The sequence below is a fragment of the Lathamus discolor genome, chromosome 5 (genome assembly GCF_037157495.1).
Source record: "Lathamus discolor isolate bLatDis1 chromosome 5, bLatDis1.hap1, whole genome shotgun sequence".
Classification (NCBI taxonomy): Eukaryota; Metazoa; Chordata; class Aves; order Psittaciformes; family Psittacidae; genus Lathamus; species Lathamus discolor.
Genome location: NC_088888.1, coordinates 32658351 through 32676834, shown reverse-complemented (window position 1 = coordinate 32676834; position 18484 = coordinate 32658351). Strand labels below are relative to the sequence as shown.

The 18484-nt window shown below is 40.0% G+C and overlaps 1 protein-coding gene across 1 annotated transcript in view; it reads right to left on the bottom strand.

Annotated features, from left to right (window-relative positions):
• PCNX2 (pecanex 2) overlaps window positions 1–18484 on the bottom strand; it is a 151507-nt gene that overhangs the window by 80613 nt on the left and 52410 nt on the right. Inside the window, exons 15-17 of the mRNA XM_065680265.1 lie at window positions 17531–17622; window positions 7003–7112; window positions 5074–5170 (exon numbers count right to left, since the gene is read on the bottom strand). Coding sequence (XP_065536337.1) covers window positions 5074–5170; window positions 7003–7112; window positions 17531–17622 — 299 coding nt within the window. The remainder of the gene's footprint in view (window positions 1–5073; window positions 5171–7002; window positions 7113–17530; window positions 17623–18484) is intronic.

Here is an 18484-nt window from a genome sequence, read left to right as displayed (position 1 = left end):
AACAGGGAAGGCCTTCTCTTCCCTGAACAAACCTTTGACCCCTGCCTGTCCCCACAGGTCCTCTCCATTCAGTTCAGAGCTTCCCTCACTAGTAAGTTGTGTATCCAACTCAAATGGTTTTACTATGTGAAGCAGCACTGACAAATTGCGGTCAAAACCCTGATAAAGATGGGTAAGGGAATTATTACCAATGTACGTAGTGGAAAGAATGATTTTTTTAACCTTTCCAATTTTTAAACACATTGCATACAAACTCTACATAAAGCAGTGATATTTAGCTTGTAAAATTCAGGGTCTGAGGAAGTTAAACAGTGCCAGATTTATATGGCACTATTTCAGCCCTTTTGTGAATACATATAATGAAAATTCTTTATCAAGTATCATTTCATGCACAGTTGAATCCAACTACTCAATAATTTAAAACAAGCTTATAAGAACAACAAACACATTCCAATCACATTTTCAAGTTTTTCTGTACAAGCAGAGAGGATTGCTATTAACATAACTTCTCTTGCAATTAGGTGACTGAAGAAGCTGCCGTTTTAAGAAGTACATCAGATATTAAGGATTAAACTGCAAAATCAGCAGAGGCGATAGCATGGACATTTTTTGGGGAAGCAGCATCCTAACTTTCCACTCTATGCCATGTCAGCAAAGAGAATTTTCTTTAATAGATTACAGTCAAAAGAGAATGCATTACATTGATGGTATTGCACACAACTGGTATTTCCTACCATTCCCATTTTGAGTTAGCAAGTGTTCTTTTTAGGGTGCTGTCACTGCCTTTGACACGTTGACAATCCCATGTAGGAAAAGGCCTGTTTTTAAAGCAATGATTACTATTCAAGTATTTAAACCCAATTTTGATATTTTAACTCTGCAACATCTAAAATGTTTAAAGTATCAGATATGCTCAGTCTTGCCCTCTTGCCTTTGCATGGAACTGCTACAAAATGTAAATGTATTGCTTAGCTGCTGACTTGAACAACGGTCCTCACAGGAGCTCCTTCTTGATGTGGCAGACACTTTCAAACTTCTCACAGAATTCAGGTTTTTTACCTTCTAAAAGAAATCTGAGCTATGGTTGCCTCCGTTTCATGTCATGGCACAGTGGTAAGGGCCCCACAGGAAACAGTAGACCCTAGACAGTTACCTCTCTGGCTAAGGGGGATTCAAAGTTACCTTCCAGAAAAAAACCTTGGGCATCCACCTACAGGTTGCTGTGGAGGGAACTGTGGCTTCCACCCTTCCTGCTCCTGCAAAACACAGCATGCAACCCTGTTCTCCATTCTGCATTTAGACCCAGCTGTCCAAAGCAGGATTTTGGATTTCATTCCGAAAGGCAGACACTTACAAACTGAATGTTGAATACCCTACAATGTGATGCTTGAGTCCTTCATTGCAATTAGCCCAATGTGGAAAAGTTAAGCTCCAATCACAGTTAAAATCTCTGCAGTGAGAGATAATCACTGTTATAATTTGGGTTGAAAGCAGGTGGACTATTTTCTCCATTTTACACTCAGGGAAAAGAAACCTCAAACCAACATCTCTACATTTGATTACCTCCATTTTTACAAGCAGAATATACTATAATGGCACCTTGGTTTGGTTTTTGTCTTTTTTTAATTATTACCATAGAATCACAGAATTATTTAGGTTGGAAAATACCTTTAAAATTACCAAGTCCAACTGTTATTTTCAATTATGCTTTTAGAGCTGTGTACAAATCCTTTTACTAGCTATCTAAATATTTGTATCAAAGACCAGGAAGAAAGCAGAATTGGACTGTAACACATTAGCACCCTCAGGCCACTGGTTAATCTAGTAATCAGCCATGTGGATGCCTAAAGAAATTAATCATAATGGTAGGAAGCTCCATTCTCAAAGTTGAATGGTCAATTATCCATCACAGCTGCTTTATAATTCAGGCTTCCAAAGGTAGCAATTCTTACACAGATATTCAAGCAAAGGAAGATAGTAAAGGTCATGTAACTAAACATGAGAGATGCTGTATTTATTATTCTGAGCATCAATGCAAAGCCACTACATAATACAACAGATTAATTTTCAGTATTAACCTTGTTTGCATTCAGGTCCTTGAGGAGGTGATTTGGTTCTGTATGCTTCAGGATTTCTGATTAAAACGGTTCTTAGTTAAATGGCATGGTATGTAGACCATGGATCTGCGTATAGATCAGGGTAAGGCTGGCTGTTGCATCCTGCCATCTCTTGCCACTGGCATGTGTTTAGGAATACTCTCCTCATAGATGAGTACTCCAAGAGGAAAAAAAATTGACCACCACCAGAAGCCACATTCAAATAGTGACATCCTGTTTCACCCAATTTCTGAACTGTTTGAAAACCCCCTTGCGGAAGTTCTGGAAGCTATTTAAAATGGGCTTTTAAGAGTGTTACATCCAAAACATGACTGCTGTTGCTGAAGAAAGTCAGCAGAGACTGTGGCTTGACTGTTCTCCTCAAACTTGAGGCACACACATTTTCTCCTACCTCAACTCTCCCCTACTTGTTCTATTAGCACAGTGCTGTGAGATAGCAGTGGGAGTCTCCTGGCAAACTGGTTAGTGTTTAATTAAGACAGAGGTATCAAATAGCACAGAAGTTAGACAAAGAGCCTATATTAATCAGAAATTGACCTCTCTTTCTTCAGGACATCACCCAGTGTGAAGGAATTAACACTGCCAATTGACATTGTAAGCAAACAGATTTGCTTACAGTTTTTATACAGATCGAGGGAAGCCTGGACAGAGATGTGAAAAAAAAGGTGGCAAAGAACTAAGTAAGCTCCAGCAACATGGAAGGAAAGAAGCCTCTGTCTAAAAGCATCAGTATGGAGCAAATGTACAAAGCAGAAAAGCACCAATCCCCCAAACCAGGTACATCCTGAAAAGCAAGATGTGCCAGGTGCCCCACTTAATTAAGTGCAAAAAAAAAACCAAACCAAAAACCACTGGCAAAATATGGCAGGAATGTTTTCACCAGCCATGGTCCAGAGAAGAAATGAAGTCTTTTATCTGGCCAGTCCCACCGTAGTCCTCCCTGTGCTTCTGCGTCTTCTGCCCTAGTGGCTGAAGGGCCCAAGTACAGTTGAACCACATGGTAACTGTTAGTGTAAGACATTAGATACATGTCCACATTCCTGACACAAACCCAGGTTGATAGTCTGCAGAATGACTCCATTTTGAAAATACAGCCAGGATCTTATATGAACATTTGTCCATTCTTTGTTTTTTTTTTTTTTTTTTGGTTTCAATGTATTGAAGACTTGCTCCAGGTTTCCCTCTACACTGTGAAATGCCCTCTGCACTGGACAGCCACAATAACCACGGCAGTCTACTGGCAAGGCTTCTTCTGTAGAACTGATGAGATCAGACCCTGCACTGCTGCAAGAAGGGCACCATCAGCAAAGGATACAAGTGGGATACAAATACGGTGGGACAGAAGCTTTCATCGCATCTTCCATACAGTGCACAAGAACAAGAATGGACTGACGATGAATCATGGCAATACCCTACACATCAGAAACACCATGGGATATAGCAAAAACTTTAACATAAGTTATTTTTTTTATTCTTTTACTAGCTGGAGTATTTATTGCAGTGTGACCCTGTTGCACACAGTTTAGTTTGCAAGAAACTTGTAAATACAAGCAACAAGAAATAGATTTATCACTTAATCTTACGTGGGCCTTATTAGAGTAAGCACTTTAAAATAACATGATACACGGTGAAAAATAATAATCTAAGCAGTAGCTTAGCAAAGAAAAGTAGAAAGTATTGGTACTGTGGGATCAACTCATATGCCGAATATAAGCCATGTAACACCTTATAAAATGTCCAACAAATGATTCAGGATGTACAGGAGAGATGTATAGAAGAGATCCCTTTGAAGGGACATATGGAGGCCAGGCCATCTACCACACTAGCAACACGTATCAGTAAGTACTACGGACTCCCAGGTTGTGTCTAAGGGTCAAAAAAAGACAGTCTGTCTTCCAAGCACTCTTCCAATGTTTCCTGCTTCTGCAATCATTTGGGAGTTTGGGAATAACTGCCTAGATGGCAAATGAAACATGCAGGCATTAGGGATATGGTCAAGGGGAAAGGTTGTCTAACAGCCAAGAAGCAGGACAGTTCACGATTCTAAGAAATATCAAACACCCCTTAGTACTTCTGGAAACTCATCAGTCTTCCTACATGAAGATCAACCTTCCCTGGGTAGCAGTGAGGATTTTTATATAAAGAGACAAAAAAGAAAGATGGGTCACTTTGGATGTTCAAGCTGAAGTGGGAAATAAACTGACACAAACTTCGAGCTACGTGCCAGACAGTAGGAAACAAACAGCCTGCCAAGCAGAGAAGAAATGATGAGATGGCAATGCTTGGCACCAGCCATGTACCTCCCTCTCTCCTACTAGTCAAGTTTCACATGCTTCTTCCATCTCTAGGTGCCAAGTCTGGTCTGTGCTCCACCTGGCTTGGAGGGCATACAATCAAAAGTACTCCTGTCACAGAAAACATATTCCTGAAAACCAGATCAACTCCTAGCCCTACAAAAAGAATGAATAAGGACTGTTTTAAATACAATTAATCCTGTGGACCAAATCCTGGCCTCCTCCAATGCAGACAAGGAGTCTGGCAGGACTGCTCACTTTCTTAAACGCTTGTTTAAGAAAGTGTTTAAAAATGCCTACCTTGTACACACCAGGTTGCCAGGCTGTAACTATATACACAGAATCTGCATTAGCTCTCAGAGTGCCAGGATAAGATGCCCCATTCCCCAAGCTCTAAGAGTGTATTTCCCACCAACTGCATTGAGGAATCAATGTTGTGCTTCAAAAGGAAAATGGGAACATTCCCCTTCTCCCTTCCAGCCTCATTGGAAAGAAAGTCTAGAAGTACTTCTCTCAGTTTCTATTTGTGGATTTAAAGGAACAGAATATATATCCTTCCATTTGTTATGCTTTTTCTAATTTAAATATTTAAAAGGTTCCTCAGTGGAGAAAATGGATGTGAGAGAGCTCTGAACAGAAAGCAATGAAAGAAAAGGTCTTACCACTGATTCTCTCATCTTTTCTGGGAGTGGGTCTGCTGATGAATCTTCAAATCGTTGACGTAGATAGTGAGGCACATATTTGCATTGAATAAGGGACCTGTTTAAAAAATAAAAATAAAATCTTAGTTAAGATACTTCTGAACATTTCTAACAGATATGAATATCCCTGGGGGGCAGAGAAGCAGGAACAGCCTCAGGTTTCCCTCCTCGTGTGTTCGGTAGCTATCTTGTCTCTGTATAGCTGGAGATTGACACAAACCAGCTCTACCTGTGAACAAGGTAGAACTTCCTCATCAAAATGTTAAGAAGTCTCAGCAGTCCCACCAATGTAACTCAGTCATTCAGAGGAATGAGCAGAGAGGGTACTGTTGCATTCATGCCTTTTATTAATGTTTCAACTAAACTGAAACCGATATGGAAGCAGTTCAGACCCACATTAGACAGGCCAAAGAAGGTATTGCTGTATATCCTCAATTCACAATTTACATGCTACCTCCTCCTCCATCTTAAAGTTTATGCCACAGGCCATCCCTTAAATATTGTTTCCAATCTCCTTAACTTCCTTCAGTTAAATTTGGAGCTGCTTAAAAAAAAATAAAACTTAAACCTCTTTTTTTTCCTTAGGATTATACGTTTTTATCATGATTGCACAATAAACGTTTGATGATGTTGTACACATATTCTTCATTTTAAGATATTTAACAACAATTTCAGCTGCCTGAGATTTGATTAAGAATATTATGAAATCAGTAACCAGATTTAAAAGTTAAAATGGATTTAACAGTTTAAGATTACTTCCTTAAAACAGAAGTTTTAAGGAAAGACAAGTTTCTGTTTCATTAAAGAAGCTAATGAACTGGTGCGTTCTTCCTGGGAAGTGCAAGTAAAGAATAGATTTAAATTACTTCAGAATTGAAAAAGCTCACCACTTCCCTGCTCCTTTGCAATTTATCTCTGTATGTTTTACTCCAAGGCCAAACAGATCTCCCTAATACAGCACACAGCTTACTTCCTTCCATATCCAAGTTCCATACTGTAACACTCGATGAATTAGATGCCACTTAAAGAGCCTTACCTCAAGACACAAACAATACATCTCATGAATCAAAGGAGAGAATCCATAGGATTTTTCACAGGCCCTCTACACTGTTCTAGGGTAAGACTGAGTTGGCTGTGAAGCAGAATCCCAGATGGCTTGGTGACGCTGGCTGCACAAAACCCACTTGCTTGCTTAATCCCAAAGCCATATACGTAGATGCCCAGCTCCTTCTGGACAACCCTCCTGACAGCCATTTAGCACAGTTCCCACACAAGAAAATTCGTATCTGCTGCCCTTGACTATGGATTTACGGTCCTCTCTCACGTCACCTCAACCTGCAGATCACAACGTTAGGACTTCTCCCCTGGATCTCTAGTTTGCAATGTCAGCTCTTAATACACTCTACCTTTCTTCAGCTACCTCTAACAGACTGTGTCAGAGCAGAAAAGGAAGGAGTTAATCTCAGAGAGGCATAGCCTACTGATAGTGACCCTCGGGAAGAGCTGAAATTAAGCCATCTTCCCAGCACATCAAATATCCTTTCTCCTTGCCACAGCACTATCCAATGCACATTCTGCAACACCAAGTAGCCTGAGCACCCTCTCAACTAAACCACTATCCTCCAACGTGGCAAGAACACAATTTACTAGAGGATAAAATCTGCTTCAGAGAATTTGGATAGTGCTGTTTGAAGAGCACCAACCATACTCTCAATCTGACTGCAGCACTTCATTTATTTAAAGGACTGATAGCAACCAAGCAGACATAGCAAGGAATTTCCATCTCACCACAGTACTTTGGAGAGATAATCCCTGTGCTTCAGAAACTAAGCATCACTCTGGCTGTGTGCTACACAGAGTAATCAATAAATAACATCGCAGGCAACTTACATCAGTACAGATGGGTCACTGCTTTGTCTGCTGAGGTGATAAGAAAGCGCAACTAGCAGGCCACAGAAAGCAGAGAACAGCGCTGGAATGTGTTGTGCATCCCAGGGCTCCTGAACAGAAGGACAGAAAGCAGAGCATTTTTAAGTTAGGAAATACAGAGTTTAAAAACAACAACAAAATTAAGCAAGTCATATATGCACTGCTAAATGCACAGCATCTGAATTTGTACACCATCTACCAAGGACTAAAAATCCTTTTTCATATCAAAGTCTATTATTATGAAAAAGACTGAGATTAGAGGCATGTTTTGTGATCATATTATGTAATTCCTGTATAATCAGCAATTAGCTAGGAAACCACATGAAAGGCAGGTTTTCTCTCCTCTTTGATGAAACACTAGAGGCAAATTCTCATTAAGACGAGATGCAAGTGAAATGAAATGCACTGTATTTGTCTAAACTCTAAATTGATACGCAGTTACTTGACCTGTGGTCAGATTACATGCAACAAATGCCAGTGTCACCTAAATCAGGCAGTGTGGTACAGTTCTGGCACCTCACTCCGAAATCTTTCTGCTGCTTTGTAGGTTACATCCAGGCCCTGCCTGAATGATAACAGTGGAGAGGGCTCGCCATCATATGTAACACCCCTGAGCATGGAAAGAAGAGACAATTTACACACTTGCCAGCAACCTTCGGGCATAACCAAGATGAGAAACTGTTTCTGGGTGACTGAAACAGCTAAAATTTGCCAAAAATAATATGCAAAAAAGATGAAGTAAGAAACATTCTATTTCTTTCAGGTGCAATAAACACCTAAGACAAACTACATTCCTTTTAAGGGACAAATACCCAAGGCACTGCAAGATAAGGTTTCCTTGGAATTTAACCCTGAGATTCTCATTATCCAAAGAGCCATATCACAAACGTGAAATTTTAATTCCAAGAATCACCTTCCCTTCAGCATACTAAGGAACATCACAAAGATGAAAGAGAGAAGTTTCTAGTTCTATCCAACAACCTTACTCAAAACAGTCATTACAAATAAAAGTATTGGGAAAAATCCAGCATCATTTGTCTGACAAGTCAAACTTTGCCATCCAATTTCACTCTTCATTTCATTGTTCCCTGTTTTGGGGCCAAATAAATTTTTGAGTTAGATTTTCCCACGCTTAGTCTCAGGTCAGGAATTTTAGGGAGAAAACTAACTGAAATCAAAATGTTCTGAAAGTGGCTGAATCACAGTGTGCCCAAATATCCACTGCATTTCTAGGGCAATATATCTGCATGCAGATCCACCCAACAGCTGCCCCTTTGCCCTGCAACTTTTTCCCAAAGCAAAATAATGTAAAGAGCCCAGCAATATACCTGGTATTGAAATGTATCCATAGCCAGTTTGAGAAATCATTCCGCCCTTTTTTTACTGTAACATTGCACATAGCTGGTTGCCCATATTAATGTCTCAGGAACTCTTTCCTTGCATATTTTCTGTATATTAAACACAGCTTCTACATTTAGCTGGCCTATTCTTCAGTTCCAAAGTGTCATTGTCCCCTCAGAGCTCAGCTGTCAGGGAGCCAGGAAGGCAGGCAGGATAGGCATCAATACTCGCTATGTGCCTAGAGAGCAGGATTTTCCAGAATAATGCTACACAATGTTGTACAAAAGATAAGAATGAACAAAGGTGTCATATCTCTGACATCAGGGTGATGTACCCTGCTCCATTTTGTCACTTTCCTCCCCCACTGCCTGCTAGAGCTTTAAATTAAAAAGATGAAAAAAACACAATATAGCTGATAATTGGACTATGATTCTTCTCAGTAGGAAAACAGGAACGACAGGTTTGAGTTTGGGGAGCTGGTATTATCTGTCATACTAGACAGGAAGTTTGACTTCCTACTTTTAGCTCATTTGGTTGAGGTGACATGTTGCACTTTCATATCAGTTTTGACTTTGATGCAGACACATAGTCATTTTTAAAACAAGTGAAATGGACTTACAGGATTAAGGATGAAAGTGATGAGTTACAACAGACACAGTGGTCTGGGGGTGGTGTTTCATTACAACCACCAAATCTCCTAATCCCAAAACAATCCACTAAAAAGGAAGATAAAGGTGTCTTTGAACTTACGAGCCTCTTGCAACTGGTAGAGGTTGGTAGGTAAATATATTTTGAAAAAGTGGTGATAGTACTTTTCCATCCTATATTATTTATCCTTTTGCTTCTTGTCACAAAAGGGCAAAAAAAAGGCATGTGGTACTCTTATCTCTCAAATATATGCTCAAACAAATCATATGTCCTACTTCAGAGAGAAAAAGTGCTCTGAAAAGAGAACCACTTGTGGTAAGTAGAAATCCTTGATACTCTTTTTTTCCCCCCTCCCCACAGACTACGAATTCCCTCTCAATTCAACAAAGACTTAACAGATTGCTGCAGTATCAGCATCATTGAAGGTGAAGGTGTTTGCATAGTGGCTGGCTTTTTAAATATGAAGACAAATTCCAGTTGTCCTTCACAAAGCACACACCCCCTCTGATTTTCCACTCTCTCATGATTTTATCACTATTCACAGAATGGTTTTGGTTGGAAAGGACCCTTAAAAGTCATGTAGTACTACCCTCCTGCAATCCAACTAATCTTTCTTTGGTCTTTTTCTTTACCTCCACACCCCAGCTTCATCATGGGTCTATGTTACTGCTCATATCAAACAATACACAGGACAGCTGTTGAAGGTAACCAATTCAACACATGGGATAGTAAATTTACAGAAAGACTGAACATATATGCTCTGAATGAGATTGTAAATGGGAATCCTCCCCACCCCTGAAGGTATGAGAAAACGATAACAACTCATTCTCTACAAGGTTAACCATAAACTTAATTACATTACCACGGATACTCCTTTTCAGTGAACACTAACAACTAGGAAATGGGAATTATTCATGAGCCTCGCGTTACACTGGTTAGAAACAAATCCTAGGGAGAGCTGCCCACCAGCCTTACATTCCCATCACCCATGGAAAACAAAACATTACTTTCCCAGAAGTGCTCCATAAACTTGACAAGTAATAAATTAACAGACTACAGATATCACTGCCCATTCTGAGCAATATTCTGTGTCTCGCACTCCCAACTGCTATCTGTGACTGTATTTTGATTGCTGAAATTTAAAACCCATAAGGAATGGCACTGATGCAGGGGTACGCATGTGTGCACACACCACCTTACACAACAGGGCCCCAGTCTGTGACTAGGATTCCTCAGCTAGAAAGTAAGAAAGATGAGCAACAACTTCAGGCAGGGGCATGGATGCTCATATGTCACATAAAGGTGAGCTTATCCTAAACAAGAAGTACAGATTTCTACGTTCCTATGCAGTTCTTGTACAGTGACATACTTCTGTAAGAGTAACCCTGGGCTGTATCAGATTCTGCAAGTATAATTTCCTTTTGCTGTTATATCTGGACAATAAGTTCTTACTATACACAGAAAACTAAGAGCATAACTATTGAAGATATGTTAAAGTGCAAGCCAATGGCTGTAAACATCGCTTACTGAGACGTGTCATAGCTGACAACATTCTCCAAGCTCTTGCATGAACCTCAGGGGTCTCTAAATTGGAAAGTACATAAAATTGATGAGCCTTGTCTTCAAAGCCTGCAACAGGGCTGGAAGTATGTTACATGGTAGAAGCAAAGCTGTCTAATAGTCCTATACTCTTATTTTTAGTTACTCACACATCCGGGAATTCTGTTTATACACATGGGCCCATTCACTGCCGTTTAGAAATTCATTTGGGCAGTGTTAGCAGACTGAGGGAGATGTATGCTTGAAATTCTTTCCCATTATAAAACCATAAGACAAAATATTTCAAAATTATTAGTACACAGATGAAGCCTGAGTCATTGAAAATGGCAATCAAGGAGCGTTGTTATTCTGATTTATGTGTTTAAAACTCGTTAAACAACAAACCAAACTACATCAATGTGAGCTGAGAATGGTTTAAAATACACACAGGATTTTTAGTAACTGCCCATTGAAACAATAAATAAGAAAAAACTTTAATGGAAACAATGTTAACTTTATTTTTTTTATAAAACATGCACTTACACAGAGCTGGAGGGGGCAGCTGTGCCGCATGTGAACACATTCACATCAGTTTAATTTCTGACCCAAGCACAAAATCTGAAGATTTTCCAGGCTGATTAAGACAAACCACAAGTTCCTTCAGCAGTTAAAAATTATATAAATAAATAAAAAATGCTGGATGACAATTAACTGGTTCTGGGTAAGTTTCAAATCCAAACCAGCTGATTGGAACAGAAAGCAGATGAGGAGGACTGATTCCAGAAACCTTTGGGGGTGTGCTCTTCTGCTACACTGATGTGCTGGAATGCTACAGACTGATACCAAGATGGATAAATTCCAGACTGAATATTTGAGGAAAAAGTAGAGGAGCATACCTGACTTTTAAAAAAACCCTGTTTAATACTGGGGCACAGACCATGAAACAGATGGAGCGGGAGACAAAAATCAGCACATCAGGCAATTCTAGGGGAGTGAAAAAGAGGGCACAGAAGTTCCTGTGTCTCCAATCTGATGGATGTAATAGCAGAAAATAAAAACACCTCCATGAGGAAATAGATATAACCCTTTCGTATATCAAAGCTAAGGTGGCTATTACAGCTTGCAATTTCTGCTCAAGATTACAGGATTGAAGCTGAGATCAGAAATAAAGCCAGGCTGAAGTGAGCACATTTTAAACTGAACTCAGTCACTCAATAGCTTCAAAAGCAAGGTGAAAAATTGTTGCTAATAGATGTAAGAATCCACGGAATGACCAAAAGAAGTGATAAAACCATGTTTAAGATTTAGAACATTTTATTACGTAAAAGTAAATTAATGCTCATAGAGGACCAGGAAAGAATTGGAGTAAGGAGTGATGATATAATTCAACAGAGGCCTGGGAGACAAAGAATAATCTCAAAGACAGCAAGAGAAACTCAAATCTTTGCACTTCAGAAGACATTTCTCTCTTGTCTGAAATCAAGCTCATAGTATTGCTGTATAAGGCAATATATAAGGCAATATAATATATAATGTATAAAGCTAGATAAGCAGCTGGTGTGACATCACTCATGGCAGGGATGTGTCATGGGATAAGATGTATGAAGAGATGATTTATAGCTCCTGAAAGCTGTAGCCAAAACACCTTTGCATCACTGAGATAACAGCACAGTAAACCAAAAATACATACAGGTGTCTTCACCAGAGGGAACAGCTTCTGTTCACCAGCTACCAGACACAGACTTCAAAATCTGTTTCACTCACAATATGCTCCTTTGACCGACAACTGCGATGAACAGTGTCCTGTCCATCCATAAGTCCTCAAGACCTCACACACACGGACAGAGACTTGGAATTCCAGCTATTTGTATTTGTGGCCTTTCTGAAGTTATAATTTTAGATGCAATACTCTCTACTCCCTACTGTGAACCATTCTGGGGTTTCTCTTTTTAGTTTGACAGAATTAAACAAAAAGAAAACTGATCAGTGCAGCAGTAGCACCATCAGAGGAGATCCTAACAAACCATAGACACATGGGTCCTCCACACAAGCATCAAGCAAGGGTATGGCTGCTGAGGAGCACTCTGAGGAGGGGAACTGACCCCTTGACCACAGCAGGTGGGACCCCTTTGCCTCTCAGTCATCTCCAAACAAGTGTCCAAGACACAGAACTCAAACACAGGTCTCCTCATCATGCAATGAGTTTGCGCCTGGCATTGTAACAGGCTGTCCCTTATTTTAGTTGTGTGGAAAGTACATGTTGGGTTATGTAGCTGCCTGTGCCCATGAGGTGAGCAGTATGCAGCTGCTCCCCAAAACACACCATATGCTTCTGATAAAGTCCTGTGACGGGACATGTGAGCAGCCTGCCACATGATCCAACCTGCACGTTCACTGTTAGCACAAGGCTGGAGATCTGTCCATCCTCTTTTAGGTGATACGTGTATTTTGTTTAAGACAGTACAGCTCTGGTCAGGTGGTGGCAAAGATGCTGCAAGGTCATTCAGAAAGAGAGCGCTGCCAGATGAATTCATTCAGCACATCAAATTTTGTCTGCAGATCATAGGATGAACTTTCAATCGAGAATACTGTAGAACAATTTTCCTCAGGCAGCTTATCTGAACAAAAATCAATGACAATTATTAAGTTAAACTAATGTTATGTCTATACTGCAGCTGCTTTTTCACAGAGACTCTCAGTTGGTTTTGTACAACATAATTCACCAGAAAAATTAGTCCGGACAAGACACGGGATTTCAGCACAGGCCTATTTGTCTCAATTCTCAGAGTTTATATTCACATGCTGAAAGTTAACTCTAGTACTTGCACTGTTTTGTGAACATACCCCAAAACAATTGCTCAGTTCTTACTTTTTAATTTTACTAAAATAGGAGACGTAGAGCAAAGAATTGATGTGAATTTGCTACTCTAAAAACATTTTGCAATCTGACTGCAACGAAATTAAACTATTGTATGCACGTTGTGTAGGTTCTGTTCTAAAATGAACAAGAAAAACTCCTTTAAGAACACAGATCTATTATGAAATTAACAGTGTGCATTTATTTTAATAAAAAAAACTGTGGTAAAATAATTATTCTTTTAATGAGCTTCTTCAGGAATAGTATCTTTCCTTTTGAAGTAATCAATGTACACAGAAAAATGAGGCTAGGCTATTTCACCCTGCAAGATAATAATTAGAACACAAGAGCCAATTAAAGAAGGAAAAACTCAAGCCCGATACCGCTGGAATGGGACTTCAGCCTAGGCATTTGATGTGAGCAATTGCTCACCAGCAAAAAGCACACAGCCACTTCAAGATCCATTCTAGTCCACAATTTATTTCAGGAAATAGAACTCTGCCAGTTACACCTGCTGAGCTATAAGATTCTGCCAATAAACAGAGTTTATATTTGAGGATGCTGCATTTCAGCCAAGAAATAAGCTTTGCAACTCAAAAAATCCTGTGCCAGAGAAGCTTTCCCACTCCTGAGTCATTTTGATTGTGATGATTTTTTTGACCTCCATAAATATTGAAAAGTTTGCTCTGTTGGTTTTGACAAACTGACTAAAAGTGAAAAGAGAAAAATAAAAACAAAGGAACGACTGTAAAGTGCTAGTGTGGAAGAGATACCATTTCTATCTTAAAGAAAACCACATAATTATCACTGTTGTGCAAACACCTCAGTGAAACTGGCTATGGCATTTGGTCAGTTTTGAGTTAAACTCTGCAATTTCTAGTGCACCAAAAACCCAGACCTTCATTTCATCCATCAGATGCTGTTGATTGCTACGTATCAAAACAGTTCTAGTTTCTTACAGTGACATTCGATCACCTTTCACAGTGGTCCCTATTCAGGATCATATTTTTCTGTTATCTTTAAGCGAATTCCTACTCCTCCTCTGCCAACCAAAGAATTGTTCTCTTGCAATGTTTTAGACAACAGTCCAAAACGAAGAAAAATATCTCTGGACCTGACTGAAAACACAGAGGGATAACAGAAGTGCTTACTTCATAGCTTCGAGAAGAAAAAAATGTATGACATTTCAAGCACCCTACTAGACTGAGATTGTGAGCTGAAGCAAGTGGAATCATCTTTACACGCTTTAAATTAACCTCCTCAGAAGTGCCTTCACAAGAACAGTGCCATAAAAATTCAAATTAACTGTAATTTCTGTGTGAACAGAAAGTCTGCGCTTAATATTGGTAATTTACAACAGATATCTTGTAAATCTTTCACAGCACTCTACAACTTCAGGGTAGCATTAAAAGCGTATTTCTAAGCAGTCTGAAGTCTAATCCACAAGAAGATTGCTTATCTACAAAGCCACCTGCATGCTGTAATTTTAAGTATTATGCCGAGAAAGGAGAGTGAACAATATTTTAATGGGCTTTTTTTTTTTTAATACTCTTTACAAAACTGTTTCTTAAAGCATCCATCACACAGCTTCCCTACCCTCAACTAATCGCCCTCTGCTAACTTTAGTGGGGGATAAAATGGTCATTTCAGATATTTGCCTGTTGAACTCAGGTTTCATTCAATTCCTTCCATCTTCCATGAAGATCTTTCTGTTTTCTTCATTGCTTCTTCCCCCATCATAGATTTTTCTCACTCTGTTCATCCTTACAGAGAGTCACCTTCTCCATCTCAGCTGCCACTTTCCAAATCATTAATGTAACAAAAAAAAAAAAACAAAACAACCATAGCAGGAATACTAGTTACTTTAGGAAACTGCATAAGAAGCAGTCACCTGGGTCAGGTGAAACCAGTATAACTGATCTACTGGGTCAGCCTGACAACAGAAGATTCCCTGGGAGTACACAACATGTTCAAAGACATTTAAAGTGTCTTAATGGAGCACTGCTCACTGAGTTGCCATAATTCATTGCGTATGGACTCAAGCCATCCAAGGGCAAGATTAAGTGGTGGTTTAACACATTTTACCATACTGCTGGGAGTGGTTAAGAACACATGCACAGCCAGCTCTGACCATCTGTGAGAGACCATTAAGGCATTATAATAGACCATTTTTTATGTAAAGTTCGTATTCAAAATTTTAAGTGGAAAATAGTTCAAAACCGTTGTAGAAATGCTTATATTCCTTAAAGAATTCCCTGAAAGAAACACCTGATCACCCCTCTCATCTATGTAAATTTCCAGCCTGGGTGTTGACATGATACATCTTTGGCTGTTGTAGAACTTCATACTGGGATGTCTGTGTGTGCTGTGCATGAGTAGCACCACAAAGCAACCTCTCACGTATGCCCTCAAGATGTCAAGAGCAGCTTGTAAATGACTACACATCCTGATGCAGCCCTGCATGGGCACTGATAGCATCTAGCCCATAATGAAACACTGTCAAAAAACTGTCCCTTAAAGGATAAATTCTATCCTTAGTCTAAGATGAAATTCTACTCTAACTGTGGTCACTAGGAATTCTACAGCAGACTTGAAAGCAGCCAAAATTTTATTGCTATTAATTTTGCCAGCATATAGACCCAAAGCACACCTCCATCCTGAGCACCATACACAACTTAGTCTCTACATCCGAAGGCTACAATGAAGTAAAGGGCGGCACAGAGTGGGGCGACTAACTTAGCTACCCCTGTGAGAGCAGCTGTTTTACAAGGAGACACTAGAAAGGCTGGGAGTCTTCAGATTGAAAACAGCTGATGGGGAGGGGATATGACTGATGCCTACAAAACTGTGAAGGCAGTGGATATGGTGAATGTAGAACAGTTCTTCCACAAATGCTGCAATATTAGGCATAGGGAAGGCTTAGTGAAATTAGCAGATCAGTTTAAAATCAATGAAGGACAGCACTGCTTCACACAGAGCACACAGAACATCTGGAATTTGTTGGCACAAAATTGTGGAGACAGACAGGAGCAGCACATTCAGGAAAGTACTCGCAAATTCATAGATAACCAGTTCACAGACACTGAATGAAATAAGCACGGAAACAGTCTCCAACGTCCCTAATCCAACAGCTGTGGATACTGGTGGAATATTAGGGAAAAGAGTGGCAGTCATCTGGCTTGCATTAAGTTTCTAAATTGCATTCGCCTGTGGATGTAGACATATTACTGGTTCAGATGGTCCACTGGTCTGCCCAAGGTGGACATTTAATTTCTGAGGCATACTGTTATAAAGCAACCACAAATCATAGAATGGTTAGGTTGGAGAGGACACTAGACCATGTCACTCAAGGCTCTGTCCATCCCGGCCTTGAACATCACCAGGGATGGAGCATTCACAACTTCTTTGGACAACCTGTTCCAGTGCCTCACCACCCGCACAGTAAAGAACTTCCTCCTCATACCGAAGTTGAACTTCCCCTGTGTAAGTTTAAACCCATTACCCCTTCTCCTATCGTTACAGTCCCTAATGAAGAGTTCCTCCCCAGCATCCTTATAGGATACTGGAAGGCTGCTATGAGGTCTCCATGCAGCCTTCTCTTCTCCAGGCTGAACAGCCCCAACTTCCTCAGCCTATCTTCATACAGGAGGTGCTCCAGTCCCCTGATCATTCTCATGGCCCTCCTCTGGACTTGCTCCAACAGCTCCATGTCCTTTTTATGTTGAGGACACCAGAACTGCATACAATACTCCGAGTGCGCTCTCACGAAAATGAACAAATACAGCCTGGCTTATCCTAGTCACTTGGAGTTGCAGCTTTTTAAGCCAAGGCTGCTGTTACTCTTTGTAGGGGAAATTGAATGGATCCTTTCAGTCTGATTTATGTAAGTGGCACACAGCCACAGGTATTAGATGCATTCACTCCAGTATTGCTACTACAGTTTCAATTTATTTCAGTGTAGTCAACAGGCAGAATTTGAAGCATGGCTTGTAAAGCCTATTTTGATAAACAATGACAATGTAACACCAAACAATGCTGGTCTCCCTGGATTATGTGAATTTTAAGCTTGAAGTTTTGAATTTTTACAGTGTTTTTCTGGCTTACCTTTACTGCACTGAAGCAGAAAGCATATAGAACAATCAGAACCACAAAGCTTCTGGAAATGCTGTATAGTGCAGATACGAACCCAGCAGCAGCTGAAATATAGACATTACATGTGAGTTAATTTCTTTCTAAATAAGAAAGTGCAATCAAAATAAAAAAAAATGAAACAGCTCTTGCATCACATGAGGTATAGAGATTATGACCAGGTATCATAAAGCTGTTTGTTGAGAGAATACCTAATACCCTAAATAAGCTCACTAAAGTGTTTACAGCAAAGACTGAAAGCCAGGTGCCACTGTACCCCATGTGTTTTCCATTGACCTGGGGTTCCACACTATTGCTTTTTGTACTGAACGTTGTTTTGTTAAAATATGCCTTCATATTGGTACCAAGGAGGAATGAAGTGATGTACAAACTGGCAACTTTGTAGTCAAATTCTACGTGGAGTTTTCCTCCTTCCCTTTGCTCTCCTGAGACACAGGCTCTGATACCATCTAAAAGCATCCTAACTTGCTTGGTGAACCATGATTTGCACCATCTTAAGCTACATGAACAAACTTAAAGGGAGAGAGAAGGGTGCCAGCTGATCTCTTGCTATACCCTCCTTTGAGAGCTTCCAAAAGCAGGGTAAGAAAAGCTGTCAGACAGAATTAGGACTTCAGCAGTCTCAACAATAGAGACAAAGGGCTGCAAAACCATTCTCTAATTAGGGTTCGACATACACTGGAATCATCATTACTGACAGGATGAGGACTTTATCCAACATGGTACTTCCTCCAGGTAAGCTATGGTATTTGAGACAAAAAGCAAACACCCGTATCATCTGTACTAGTTTTAACCACTTGCCAAAGGCTACGTCTCCAGTAGCAGGCAGAATGATGCAGTAAGCAAGGGTCTGTGGGATAAAAAATGCTGAGAATGTCATATCCATGATAAACATGCTTGAGCTGCCTT